The sequence below is a fragment of the Canis lupus genome, chromosome 9, assembly GCF_011100685.1.
Source record: "Canis lupus familiaris isolate Mischka breed German Shepherd chromosome 9, alternate assembly UU_Cfam_GSD_1.0, whole genome shotgun sequence".
Taxonomy (NCBI): Eukaryota; Metazoa; Chordata; class Mammalia; order Carnivora; family Canidae; genus Canis; species Canis lupus.
In genome coordinates, this window is record NC_049230.1 from 21335743 (window position 1) to 21350505 (window position 14763).

The following is a 14763-nucleotide window of genomic DNA, read 5'->3' on the forward strand; positions in this document are numbered from 1 at the left end:
TGGCAAAAGGAGTGATTGGTGCTGTAACACAAATGGCAATGGTAGAAAAAAAAAAGGTACTTTAATGACAAGGGTTAGGATTTCCCAGGCATCATTCTGATCACTTCTTTTCCTTTTAAAATGAGGGTGAGGAGGAGGGTGCCAAGGAGCAGGTATTCTTTAGCTGGTACTTTGAAATGTACCTTCCAGAATTTCCAGCATTTTCAGTAATTTTGAGGCAGCTAATAAAAATAAAAATAACCTGAGCAACAGCAATGCAGTGAGTTGGTAAACTCTCAGTACTTTGCATACTTGGGTAATGAGCTAACAAGTCCCACAGAGTGAGTTAGTAGCAGAGCCAGAAAATGACACCAGCCCTGTTGTGATCCCAAGGCCAAGATTTTTCTGTTTTGCTGTGAATCTTTGGTGTGAACCAGGTTAGGACAGGGTCGGGTGTGAGATGCTGAAGTTGGCGGTGATGCAGAGCCAGGATGAGCCCAGAAAAGGGGGGAAGAATTCGGAAAACCAGTGCCTCATAAATCCCTCTTGGAAGAGGGTGATTTAACCTTGAAATTACTTTGCAGTGATGTCCTTATATCACTTTCAGTTGTTGCAGTTTTATATTTATAGAACTCATACACTGTGAACTCCATAGCATGAATTTAATCCTTGGCAAAATATTTTGCAGTTATTAAAAGTTCCAAATTAAAAGATTGTATTTGTGTATATGGCTAAGTAGAGGAGGTTTCCAGTTTAATCTAGCTGATGATTCCAGTTATGGGAGTGGACAAATGGTCCCCATCATGAGGCCTGGACCATAGGCCCATGAATCAGTGCACTGCTGTATAAATGTCAATCCTCTATCACTATATTACTGTTTTTTTCCCTCCACTCCTAAGTCAGGAGGTCTAAGAGATAATTAAGACCAGAAGCTTTGGGGTCAGCCCAAACTAGGTTTGGATCTTATTTCAACCATTTATTACTTGCATAATTCTGGGAACAGGATTTAAACTCTCTGACTTGGTTTTGTTACCTTTAACACAGTACCAAGAATTATACCTGCTACCTAAGGTCGTTGCAAGATTTAATGAAAAATGCAGTCAAGGACTTGATGTATAGTAAGTTACTATAAATGGAATGGAAGCCATTACTACTTCAATTACTATTATTCTTAGTGTTAATAATAAAATTGAGTTTCAGGAAAACCAAATGGGAAGATTCTAAAAGAGGTGGAGACATTGGAGTGCCCTTAGGATGCACTGACTGATTTTCTGTTTGCCATCTCGCACATCACCCTCTTTCAACTGGGTCAAGGCTTCGTTTCCTGATTCTCTAAATGGTGCAGAACTGCATTCCTGGAGAAAGAGCAGACTGCTCAGACTGCTTTGGCTGAGCTGAGGCCTCCTGATGAGAGGTTAGTTTAGGGAAAAGCCTGCATCAAGGCGGCTGGAGAACAACCTGTAAAAGAGACAGCTCATCCCAGAGCAGGAATAGCATCGATGAATCTAAACCCAGGAAAGATAACTCTCAACTCAACAGACAAGTTTTTAAACTGGGGATAATATCTTCCAGGCTCCTGAAGCCTGCTAATCAGATGTTTGTATGCAAATGGGTGGAAACAATAACACGGAAAGATGCTCTAAGCTGTACCAACACCCCTAGTGAAGGACTATAAAAGCCCCCATGTATTAGATGTCTTTCACACTCGGGTATACTGAGTTTGCAACTTCCTAGCAAGGTTAACGCCAGCACCATGGTGGACAGCTGTTGCCCCAGAACCACCATGACCGTTCCAGCTGTGCCCACTTTCATATGCTCAAATGGCGGTAGCTTCCGAAATGGTATCTGTTTGCCTAGTTCCTGCCGGAGCAGAACGTGGCAACTGGTCACATGCCAAGAAAGCTGTCAGCCATCCAGCAGTGCCCCAAGTGGCTGTGAACCTGCTTCTTGCCAACCTACCTGCCTTCCAACAACTTCTTCTGTTGGTTTTGTCTGCCAACCCATTTGCTCCTGTACGGCCTGCTATGAATCTGGCACTGGTCAGTCTCCATGTCTGGTTAGCTCATGCCAACCCTCCTGCTCAGAATCTACCAGTTGTCAGGTAAATTGCTGTGAAGCCAGCCTCAACCAGCAAACCTCCTGCCAAGAACCTGTCTTTGTGTCTGGATCATGCCAGGCAGCTTGTGGCCAATCGGTCTGCTGTGACACTAGGTCCTGCCAGCCATCCTGCTCTGAAGTAACTTCCTGTGCTGAAAATTCTTGCCCACCAACCATCTGTGCAGCTAGTCCATGCCAGTCAACTTGCTGCCAACAAGGTTCATGTCAACCCACTAATGGCAAAGATCAGCTCTGCAAATCAACTTATTACCAACCCATCTGTTACATTTTTAAGACTTGCCAATTGGTTCCCTTTATGCCTGTTCCCTGCCAGCCGTCAACTTGTGTGTTCAGTTCTTGCAATCCTACATGCTGTGTGTCCTCCCTTTGCCAGCCACTTTACTGCCAACCATCTCCTTCGATATCCTTCGTCTGCCAGCCAGTGGCTAACTGCCAGCCCCCATGTTTTGTAAAGAACGCTTGCAAACTAGTTTCCTGTGGCACCATGCTTTCTGGCCAACCAACTTGTGATGGATCCACTTCCTGCAACCGAGATGTCTGCAAATCCCCTTCCTGTCAACCAGCTTGCTGTGTGACAGGTTTAGGCAAACCATCCAGCGGTGGCTGCAATTGCTTTTGACCAACTGCCCCAAGTCTCTGCAAAGCCAGCATCTGCTCGCTAACTTCCTGACAACTCAGGCATAAGTCCAGCTGCTGTAAGGCAACGCTTCACTGATGCAGCACTCTCCACATTTCTGAGGTCTGCCACTATCTGCAAATGCATTGCTACCCTGTGGTGTCCTTTTCCGACTGAGTGCAAATGCTATCTGCATGCTAACTTCATTCTCAGTCCAGCCCCACATTCTATCCAGGGGCTGACGAGGGAATTTGCCCAGGCACTAAGAAAGAGATCTTTCTTTATCAAGGAGAAAGTTTCAGCAAGCACGGTCCACGCTACAGCTTGCATTTGCTCATGTTATCATTTCATTTCACCTCCGCAAAACCTCCTCTCCGGCTTTTCTTTCATTTGATGTTGCCCAGTCTTTAAAAAGACTTCTCTGATGTCAATTGCCAATAAAACTGTGAGTGGTTAAACATCATGAATAAAACTCTCAGAATGCTTTCATTCCTTTCAATATACCCCCACATAGATTTCCTTCAGATCACATTTGAACATGATGACCTTGGCCTCTCTAAATTAGTGGGTCCGCCGTGGTCTGAAAGGGTGGTTGGTATCTGCATTTATCGATTCTCAAGTTGGAAGGGAGAAAGAAAGGACAAACAATCCCCTGGCTTCCAATTTTTATACCATCAAAAGCTTTTTGAATTGGGTGGATTCCATCTCCCCACAGTGAACAGACTTGGAAAGCCAAAGACAGAAATGGTCTAGGGAAGCCACAGACTAAAATAAACAAAGGTTTGACCATCAATAATAGCTAAGGGTTTATGAACTTAACACTGTTTTTTAAAAGATTTTTAATTTTATGAGAGAGAGAGAGAGATTGAGAGAGAGAGAGCAGGTGGCTGGGGTAGAGGGAGAGGGAATCCTAAACAGACTCTGCGCTGAGTGCAGAGCCTGATCTCACAACCCTGATATCACGACTTGAGCCAAAACCAAGAGCTGGATACCCAACCGACTGCACCATCTAGGCACCCCTTAACACTGGTTTTAATGATCAGTTCATCTAACGGACGATTTAAATAAAATGTAAAATTAGAAGATTTCAACTATTGTTTACATTTTTGACATTTTAAGAGGAAGTTTTATTTATTTATTTATTTATTTATTTATTTATTTATTTATTTAATTTTATTGGAGTTCAATTTGCCAACATATAGCATAACATCCAGTGCTCATCCTATCAAGCGCCCCCCTCAGTGCCCGTCACCCAGTCACCCCCACCCCCTGCCCACCTCCCTTTCCACCACCCCTTGTTCGTTTCCCAGAGTTAGGAGTCTCTCATGTTCTGTCTCCCTCTCTGATATTTCCCACTCATTTTTTTCTCCTTTCCCCTTTAAAAATAATTAGTCTTAGGAAACTAGTATTCTGAATCTGAACTAGTATTCCTACTATGAAATTATCAAATCTAACATTTAAGAAATAGTTGGAGTGGTTTTTTTGGGGGAGAAAGATTAGAGGGAGGTTTGCAGAATCCACGTGTAGCAAATATGCAGAGTCCTTCCTCAAGGGGTTCTGGCCTTCCCTTTAATCAAAGGCTCTGAGTCTGTGAAATGATTTAGGTCTGAAATTCAGAACGCTCTTTTTTTTTTTTTTTTGTATTTTTTTTATTGGGGTTTGATTTGCCAACATATAGTATAACACCCAGTGCTCATCCCTGTCAAGTTGGCCCCCTCAGTGCCTGTCACCCAGTCACCCCATCCCCCCGCCCACCTCCCCTTCCACTACCCCTTGTTCGTTTCTCAGAGTTAGGAGTCCCTCATGTTCTGTCACCCTCTCTGATATTTCCCACTAATTTTCTCTCCTTTCGCAGAACATTCTTACAACACGTCCTAATGGGACACATTTGAGGATGCTCACTGTGAGATTTCTATGATGATATAGATTTTAAAGGAAATCTATGTCCACCACTAGAAGAGTGGGTAGGCAGCAAGGGGTTATTCTTTCCATGAGGTACTATCTTGGTATGGTTCTCCAGAGAGAAACAATAGGATATATATATATAAAAAGGTGTAATAAAAGGAATTTTCTCATGTATTTTTGGAGGCTGGTATGTCCAAATCTGTAGTGCAGGCCAACAGGCCAGTTATCAAGGAGAGCCAGCACTGAAGATGAAGTCTGAAGGCTGTCTACTGGAGAATATACTGTAAACAGAATAAAATAGCTGCCTATAGATAAGGGGGCATAAGGAGAACAGGAATTAATTTAATTGGTATATAAGTACATAAGTTAAAAATACGACAGAGTTCTTGCAAGGACAAAACATGGTAATGTGCCATCAGGAATATAATTAACTCAATTATTTGCAACTAAAATCCAAAAAGAAAAATCCAAAACACAGGAGGAAAAGAAGAGAGGGACCTTGATATTGCAAAAGAATGACAATAGTTGGAATATATTTTAGAAATGACATTTTGATGGATACCCCATTTAAATTCCCTCTCCCACAATTTGCATGGAGACTTGAGTCATGTCAGAGGAAGGGTGAGGCTCTGGAAACGGTGATGCATTTGACCTCAGTCCTGGACAGAATTGTCAACAATGTTTCATATATTATACATTTAAGTATATCTCTTTAAATCATTTGCTTACTAATACCAGAATTCTTGATATAGCTGGAATTTCAAATTTCATTTTACAATAGTTTTTGACCCACTTATATGTAATTTATCTATCATCTATCTATCTATCTATCTATCTATCTATCTATCTATCATTTCCTTTCCAATTGTAGATTTCTCTGTTGTACTGGCAAATGTTTTGCACTGGCCACCTGCTAACATGCAAACTGCATATTTTAAACATGGCAAGTGTAAAAGGTGTTTTGGGAAACTGTGTATTTCTTCATACTTGGCAACAGCTTAAATAACAGAGCATTTATTAGCTCCTTTTAGGTTTGCTAGGACTTGTTCATAAAACATCAGAACCTCCTATTATAAACAATGTTCTGCCAAGCCTGAACATGCTTATAACTAAATCTTTATTTATTTATTTTTTTTAATTTATTTTTTATTGGTGTTCAATTTACTAACATACAGAATAACCCCCAGTGCCCGTCACCCATTCACTCCCACCCCCCGCCCTCCTCCCCTTCTACCACCCCTAGTTCGTTTCCCAGAGTTAGCAGTCTTTACGTTCTGTCTCCCTTTCTGATATTTCCCACACATTTCTTATTTACACTTACATCCCAAATAGGGGAGCAAATTGTCTTGATGATTACAGCTTTGTAATATAGCTTCAAATCAGACATTATGATGCCACTAGCTCTGGTTTTTTTTTTCAACATTCCTTTGGCTATTCAGGATCTTTTCTGGTTCCATACAAATGTTAGGATTATTTGTTCCAGCTCTGTGAAAAATGTTGATGGTATTTTGATAGGGATTGCATTGAATATGTAGATTGTTCTGGGTAGCATAGACTTTTTTTAAATAAAATAACTTTTTATTGGTGTTCAATTTACCAACATACAGAATAACACCCAGTGCTCATCCCGTCAAGTGTCCCCCTCAGTGCCCGTCACCCACTCTCTCCCACCCCCCGCCCCCCTCCCCTTCCACCACCCCTAGTTCATTTCCCAGAGTTAGGAGTCTTTATGTTCTGTCTCCCTTTCTGATATTTCCCACACATTTCTTCTCCCTTCCCTTATATTCCCTTTCACTGTTATTTATATTCCCCAAATGAATGAGAACATACACTGTTTGTCCTTCTCCAATTGACTTACTTCACTCAGCATAATACCCTCCAGTTCCATCCACGTTGAAGCAAATGGTGGGTATTTGTCGTTTCTAATGGCTGAGTAATATTCCATTGTATACATAAACCACATCTTCTTTATCCATTCATCTTTCGATGGACACTGAGGCTCCTTCCACAGTTTGGCTGTTGTGGACATTGCTGCTAGAAACATCGGGGTGCAGGTGTCCCGGCGTTTCATTGCATCTGAATCTTTGGGGTAAATCCCCAACAGTGCAATTGCTGGGTCGTAGGGCAGGTCTATTTTTAACTCTTTGAGGAACCTCCACACAGTTTTCCAGAGTGGCTGCACCAGTTCACATTCCCACCAACAGTGCAAGAGGGTTCCCTTTTCTCCGCATCCTCTCCAACATTTGTTGTTTCCTGCCTTGTTAATTTGCCCCATTCTCACCGGTGTGAGGTGGTATCTCATTGTGGTTTTGATTTGTATTTCCCTGATGGCAAGTGATGCAGAGCATTTTCTCATATGCATGTTGGCCATGTCTATGTCTTCCTCTGTGAGATTTCTCTTCATGTCTTTTGCCCATTTCATGATTGGATTGTTTGTTTCTTTGGTGTTGACTTTAAGAAGTTCTTTATAGATCTTGGAAACTAGCCCTTTATCTGATACGTCATTTGCAAATATCTTCTCCCATTCTGTAGGTTGTCTTTTAGTTTTGTTGACTGTATCCTTTGCTGTGCAAAAGCTTCTTGTTTTGATGAAGTCCCAGTAGTTCATTTTTGCTTTTGTTTCTTTTGCCTTCATGGATGTATCTTGCAAGAAGTTACTGTGGCCGAGTTCAAAAAGGGTGTTGCCTGTGTTCTCCTCTAGGATTTTGATGGAATCTTGTCTCACATTTAGATCTTTCATCCATTTTGAGTTTATCTTTGTGTATGGTGAAAGAGAGTGGCCTAGTTTCATTCTTCTGCATGTGGATGTCCAATTTTCCCAGCACCATTTATTGAAGAGACTGTCTTTCTTCCAATGGATAGTCTTTCCTCCTTTATCGAATATTAGTTGACCATAAAGTTCAGGGTCCACTTCTGGGTTCTCTATTCTGTTCCATTGATCTATGTGTCTGTTTTTGTGCCAGTACCACACTGAAGAAAGAGAAATTAAGGAGTCAATCCCATTTACAATTGCACCCAAAAGCATAAGATACCTAGGAATAAACCTAACCAAAGAGGTAAAGGATCTATACCCTCAAAACTATAGAACACTTCTGAAAGAAATTGAGGAAGACACAAAGAGATGGAAAAATATTCCATGCTCATGGATTGGCAGAATTAATATTGTGAAAATGTCAATGTTACCCAGGGCAATTTACATGTTTAATGCAATCCTTATCAAAATACCATGGAGTTTCTTCAGAGAGTTAGAACAAATTATTTTAAGATTTGTGTGGAATCAGAAAAGACCCCGAATAGCCAGGGGAATTTTAAAAAAGAAAACCATATCTGGGGGCATCACAATGCCAGATTTCAGGTAGCATAGACATTTTAACAATATTTGTTCTTCCCACCCATGAGCATGGAATGTTTTTCCATTTCTTTGTGTCTTCCTCAATTTATTTTGTAAATTCCTTAGTTTTTAGACTATAGGTCCTTTACCTATTTGGTTAGATTTATTACTAGGCATCTTATAGTGTTTGGTGCAATTGTAAATGGGATTGATTCCTTAGTTTCTCTGTCTTCAGTCTCATTGTTAGTATGTAGAAAAGCAACAGATTTCTGTGCATGGATTTTATATACTGCCACTTTGCTATTTTGTTGTTTGAGGTCTATCAATTTTGAGGAGGAGTCTTTTTGGGTTTTCCACATATAGTATGTCATCTGCAAAGAGTGAGAGTTTGACTTCTTTGCGAATTTGAATACCTCTTATTTCTATTTGTTGCCTGATTGCTGAGGCTAGGATTTCTAGCACTATGTTGAGCAACAGTGGTGAGCGTGAATATCCCTGTCATGTTCCTGACCTTAGGGGAAAAGCTCTCAGTTTTTCCCCATTGAGAATGATATGTGCTGTGGGCTTTTTGTAGATGGCTTTTATGATATTGAGGAATGTACCCTCTATCCCTAGGTTTTGAAGAGTTTTAAAATCCCAATCTTTTGGTATCAATTGAGACTGAATTTGTGACCCAGCATGTGCTCTACTCTAGGAATGTTCCATTTAACTCAGGAAGAATGTGTATTTTGTTGCTTTAGGATGAAATGCTCTGTATATAACTGTGGAGTCCATCTGGTCTAGTGTGTCATTCATTCAAAGCCCTTGTTTCTTTGTTGATATTCTATTTAGATTATCTGTCTATTGCTATGAGTAGGGTGTTGAAGTCCCCTACTATTATTGTATTATTATCTATGTGTTTCTTTAATTTTGTTATTAATTGGTTGATATAATTGGATGCTCCCAAATTAGGAGCATAAATATTTATAATTGTTAGATCTTGTTGGAAAGACTCTTTAGGTATGGTATAGTGCCCCTCTTCCTCTCTTACTACAATCTTTGGTTTAAAATCTAATTTTTATGATATGAAGATTGGTATCCTAGCTTTCTTTTGATGTCCATTAGCATGATAAACGGTTCTCCACCCCCCTCACTTTCAGTCTGGAGGTGTCTTTCCATCTAAAATGAGTCTCTTGTAGACAGTGTATGGATGGGTCTTGCTTTTTTATCCAATAAGATACCCTGTATCATTTGATTAGAGCATTTAGTCCATTTAAATTAAGAGTATTGAAAGATGAATTTAGTGCCACTGGATTACCTACAAAGTTCCTGTTTCTGTAGATTGTCTCTCTCTCTTTCTTTCTTGTCCATGTTACTTTTGGGCTCTGTCTTTATTTAAAGGATCCCCTTTAATATTTATTGCATGGCTGGTTTAGTGGTTACATATTCTTTTAGTTCTTGTTTGTCATGGAAACTCTTTCTCTCTCCTTCCATTCTGAATGACAGCCTTGCTGGATAAAGTATTTTTGGCTGCATGTTTTTCTCATTTAGTACCCTGAATATATCATGCCAACCCTTTCTGGCCAGTCAGCTTTCCATAGATAGGTCTGTTGCTAGCCTAGTGTTTCTACCCCTGTAGTTTAAGAACCTGTCTCAAGCTGCTTTTAGAATTTTCTTTTTATTGCTGAGATTTGGAAGCTTCACTATTATATGTTGGGGGTGCTGTTATATTTTTATTGATTTTTGAGATGTGTCCTCTCTACCTCTTGGACTTGAATGCCTGTTTCCTTCCCCAGATTAGGGACATTCTCAGCTATACTTTGCTCAAATATACTTTCTGTCTCTTCTTCCTCAGAGACCCCAGTAATTCTAATATTGTTTCATTTTATGGTATTGCTGATTTTTCAAAGCCTTCCCTCATGGTCCATTAGTTGTTTTTCTCTTTCTCTCAGCTTCCTTCTTTTCCATCAACTTGTCTTCTATGTCACTTACCCTTTCTTCTGTCTCATTTACCCTAACTTTTACAGTACCCAATTTAGACTGCATCTCAGTTAAAATTTTTTAATTTTAGCCTGATTAGATTTTATTTTGCTCTAAGAAATTCTCTAGTGTCTTGTATGTTTTTTTTTTTTCAAGCTCAGCTAGTAACTTTATAATTGTTTTTCGGATTTTCATCTCTAACATTTTACTTATATCCATATTGATTAGATGTGGCAGAGAATATTACCTCTGGTTATTTCTTTTGTTGTGAATTCCTGCTGTTGGTCATTTTGCCCAGAGAAGAATGGATGAACAAGAGGATAAAATCAATAATATCAACCATGACCTAAGAGAAATAAACACTAGACAAATCTGAAAAGGTCAGAATCTAAAAAAGAAAAAAATAATAAAAATTAAAAAAGAGGGAGGGAGCAAGAATATAATCTCCCAGGTGGACAAAACAGGATGTTCCACTTGATCCTGAATGTATTTTGGTCTCTGTGTTAGAATACACTATATCACTATATCTGAAAAATGTAAAGAAAGGAAAACCTAGATATTTTCAAAAAATAAAATTGAGTGCAGTGAAAAGAAGCCAAAAATGAAGAACATATCTACTTAATGAAAATGTAAAAAATGAAAGTTAAAAAAGGACTTAAAAACAATAATTGATGAAATAAGAAACTAGTTGAAAAGGAGAAAAAAATAAAAAGGAAAATTTTAAACTGAAAGATAAACAAATCATGAGAAAAAAACCTTTAATTCAATGTACTATTTTCCCTTAATGCTGGAGTTTTGAAGTCCTGTGTGCTCCATAAACTTGGTGTTCCCTGTTCTTCCAGGTAGTGTTCTGGAGAAAGGGCCTGTGCATAGATTCTCAGGTGTCTCTGTCTGGGGGTACTGCCCCTGCCAGGGGGCTGGGATCAGTGTAAGCTGCTTCTGGTTGTTGTATGTGGTTTTTGTACCCTGAAGGCTTTCTGTGCCTGTTTAGAGGATGAAAACAAAAATGGCTGTGCTCCAATCTCCAGTCTCAGAGCTGAAAGATCATGGACTCCTTTCTTCAGTAAACTCTCAGAACTAAGTGTTGTGCCCAAGATTGCGAATCCGAGAAACCACCAAGGATCCAACACCAATGCAAGTGCTCGAGGGTTTATTAGCAAGCTCGAGCTTGGGTCCAAGTATACCCGACACAGCAGAGCAGGGACTTGGACCCCGAAGTGGGTTACAGCTGGGTTTTTTATAGGCTGGTCTAGGGGATTTTCAGAAGGCATGGAGGAATTTCTCAAGTTCTGTTTACATTTTGATATGGGGTTTAAGGGCATTGAGCTCTGTTCTCATTCTAATATGAGACTTTCTACCATGGGCGTGGGATCTGTTGTCTTTCCGATATGGGATTCTCTGCCCAGGGAAATTCTGAGCTCTGTTGTCTTTCTGATACGGGATTCCCTGCAAGGACATTGAGGACATTCTGCAGTTTTTCCTATAAAGTTCAGCTCTTATTCACAGAGGCCTAAGATGGCTGTACTTGTGCTAATGCTAAACTTGAGGTGGAATGGCCTTGATTTTTCTCGGCCTCCACACTAAGTGGTCTTCACTTTTGTGTGTGCCAAACCCTGCAGACTCCTGTGGTGGACACCAGAACTGATCCTCCTGGGAGAAGGCAGAGAGTTACTGCATTTCTGTCCTTTGAGGATCCTCACATGGAGAGCAGTCATCGGGTTATGCGTGCTGCCGCACCACTCCTCCTGGGAGAAGTATTCATCCTTACTGATGGTTGAGAAATATTTCATTGTATGTATATCACATCTTTATCTATTTATCTGTCAATGGACATATGGACTTTTTCCATATTTTGGCTACTGTGGATATTGCTGCTATAAACACTGGGGGTGCATATGCCCCTTTAAATCACTATTAAATTAAGCCTTTTTAAATGCACTTAATTTAGTCTCTCCATATGAATGAATTATTAAGAGCTCAGCTTTATAACCAAGGAAGCAAGAACCTCGGATTAGCCTTCCAAACCTCAGGCCCTCAGTGATGCTTTGAATTTAAGGGTGTGGGTGGGTGGAAATACTCAATTAAAAAAATGGTTTTTAAGACCTCTTATTGATCAGACATTAGCACATAAATCAGCTCAGTTATTTTCTCTTATTTTCAGATACCCTCAGATAACTCTATTTATCCGAATAAGATTGTCAGTGTGGCCTCCAGTTACAAGGTATGGGGAGATATTGGAAGTGCTTTGTAAACACTTAAAATTTTTTCTTGAGGGAACTATTTAAAGGATTCAGGGCTTAAAAAGAGATAAACCAAAAAATAGTCTACAGAATAAAGAGATTAGAGAACAAGCTGATGGTTGCCAGAGGGAAGGTAGGTGGCGGATGGGTGAAATAGGTGGAGGGGATTAAGAGTATATTTATTGTGATGAGCACTAAGTAATATATGGAACTGTTGAATCACTATATTGTGCACCTTAAACTAATATAACACTGTATGTTAACTACACTGAAATTCAAAAAAAAAAAAAAAAAAAAAGAACTCAAGGCTCATATCAATTGGTGTTTTTAAGATGAGTAGAGATTATTAGGAAATTAACCAGGAAAGTGCTATTGTAGCTAGGAAGACCACTCAAAGTTATGACAAAAGAAAGGAAAAAGGAAACAAAAATAAAGCAATTGAGGAAACCCTTGTTATGTGGAAATTTATGCTCACACTGTAGTTTATTTATTCTTCTGATTTGGATAGAACATGAAAGTCAATCCATAGGTTATGTGCTCTAGTGCAACTCATGGGAGGGAAGGAAGGACTATGATGGGTGTGTTATTGATAACAAGCTGCTGATGTTAGATTATAACTGGTGAACAAAGACACAAAAAGATAGGGTCAATGCAACATTTTGATGATAACTACGTCACTGAAGATTCTTTTTTTTTTTATTGGTAGAGAAAATAAAAGTAAATAAATTCAAAGTCATTCTGAAATACAATTAGAAATGTCATAAGTAGCAACAGATATTATGGTAGAAGTGAATGAAAACATAAATGTCATCATGAATGTTCATAGTGCAGTGGTGTGAACAAAGATTCATGACAAGTTAGGACTACAGAGCCATACTGCTGAGCCTCAGAATCTACATTAAGAAGGACCCAAACTAAATGATGTGAAGTCACCTTAAAAAGAAGGATATCTTCAAAGTCTGAGCAATTGATTCAGATCTGATTGAATATGTAAGAAATATGTAGCTTAACTGAGAGTATTGGTGAATCAAGGAAACTCAGGACAAGCACTGAAGCAAATGTTGGCAGGGACTAGCCAAGCACCACTCAAAGAGAGACAGAGAGTTTAGTCACAGAACTATGAATTTTGTAAAAATCGTAAAAATTTTATAAAAATTTGATGTGGGCATCAAATGCCACCTGACATTTAGTTCCTTTAACTTCTTAAAGGATTTTAACTTAAAATCCTTAACTGATTGCTTGCTCATGGTGTGGTTGAGAAGCTCCTGTTATAGTTAATTCTCTGTAAGTACATACATAGGCTTCCTTGTTTTATGGGCTTGGCTAACATGAGTCTGCTCCAAGAGGTGGCTTCGCCACTTAGTATGTAAACTAAGTCTTTGAGACTGCAAGCCTTAATGTGATAGCTAACTTTGTCAAGGCTATGAATTCTGTCCTGAATGCCTTTGGAAAACAGCCTCCAAGGAAATGCATATTATCATGATAATGTATGTGTTTTCTTTAAAGCATTGTGAACTTCAGAAAATGGAGACATGTTAAGTGAGCAATCAATCAAATAATGATAGGGTGAGACAGAGAGTGTTTAGGGACCTCAAAGAATCTTAGGCATGGAAGGAATCCTGATAAACTTCTTGCCAAGTGGTTGTCAGTTCTAATGCTGGAATGTCTAGTAAAAGAACATTTGTGTACCTGGGGTGGTCCGGCCCATCTTTAGGATGCTCTTATAAAGAGCGTCTCCACATTTTGGTTCTCTGAACTTTTCCTCCATTGGAAGCATCTGTGACTGTATAATCAGAATAGCATTTCTTTTCTTTTAAGATTTTATTTATTTATTCATGAGAGACACACACACACAGAGGCAGAGACATAGGAGAAACAGGCTCCCTGTAGGGAGTGTGATGTGGGACTCAATCCCAGGACCCTGGAATCATGATCTGAGCCAAAAGAAGACGCTCAACCACTGAGACACCCAGGTGCCCCCAGAATAGCATTTCTGAGCACTTCCCTACCATAACTAGCTCTACTTTCTATTTCAGTGCCCTGGGCCAGGAAATCTCATCCTTTTTCTTCTAAACATCACGATTATCTTTCTGCTCTGTAGGATCTTTTTGCTCTATTCGAATGCAGTTTCAATCAAGCATACATTTCCCTGATTGGTTTTCACATATTTTAAGATAGTCCTTCTGTAGCAAGTTTACCATCATTAACTTTGCTCACCAGATACTCTTCACTGATAAAAACAGGTTCAAAGTGGTTTATCTGGATGCTTAAGAATTTTCTACTCTGTTTTAGTTACACTGAGATCCTGAATGCAACACCTAGAGATTTGGATGTATCCTCATCCCTTTCAGTTGCATATGTGTCGTTTAGTGAGCTGCATTTTCAGTGCATCATCAATTTTCTGTGTCTGGCCCAGAAGGCTATAATATGCCCACATAATGAGAGCTTATCCACGCATATCTCCTTCTATGTTCATCTACATTTTCTCAACAGCAGAAGAAGACAGGAGAGGCTAAGCCATGGGGATTGAAATCAGATAGATGAAAATTCACATCATTCATGTTCTGCTATAGACTACAGGCTTTTGGGGAAGTTATTTAATATATTCCAACCAT

The 14763-nt window shown here is 39.5% G+C and overlaps 1 protein-coding gene across 1 annotated transcript; it reads left to right on the forward strand.

Moving 5' to 3' along the window:
• The first annotated feature begins 1732 nt into the window (after positions 1 to 1732).
• On the forward strand, positions 1733 to 2716 carry KRTAP29-1 (keratin associated like protein 29-1). The gene has a single exon (XM_038546025.1). The coding sequence runs from the start codon at positions 1733 to 1735 to the stop codon at positions 2714 to 2716; it is 984 nt and encodes a 327-aa protein (XP_038401953.1).
• The last annotated feature ends 12047 nt before the right edge of the window (positions 2717 to 14763 follow it).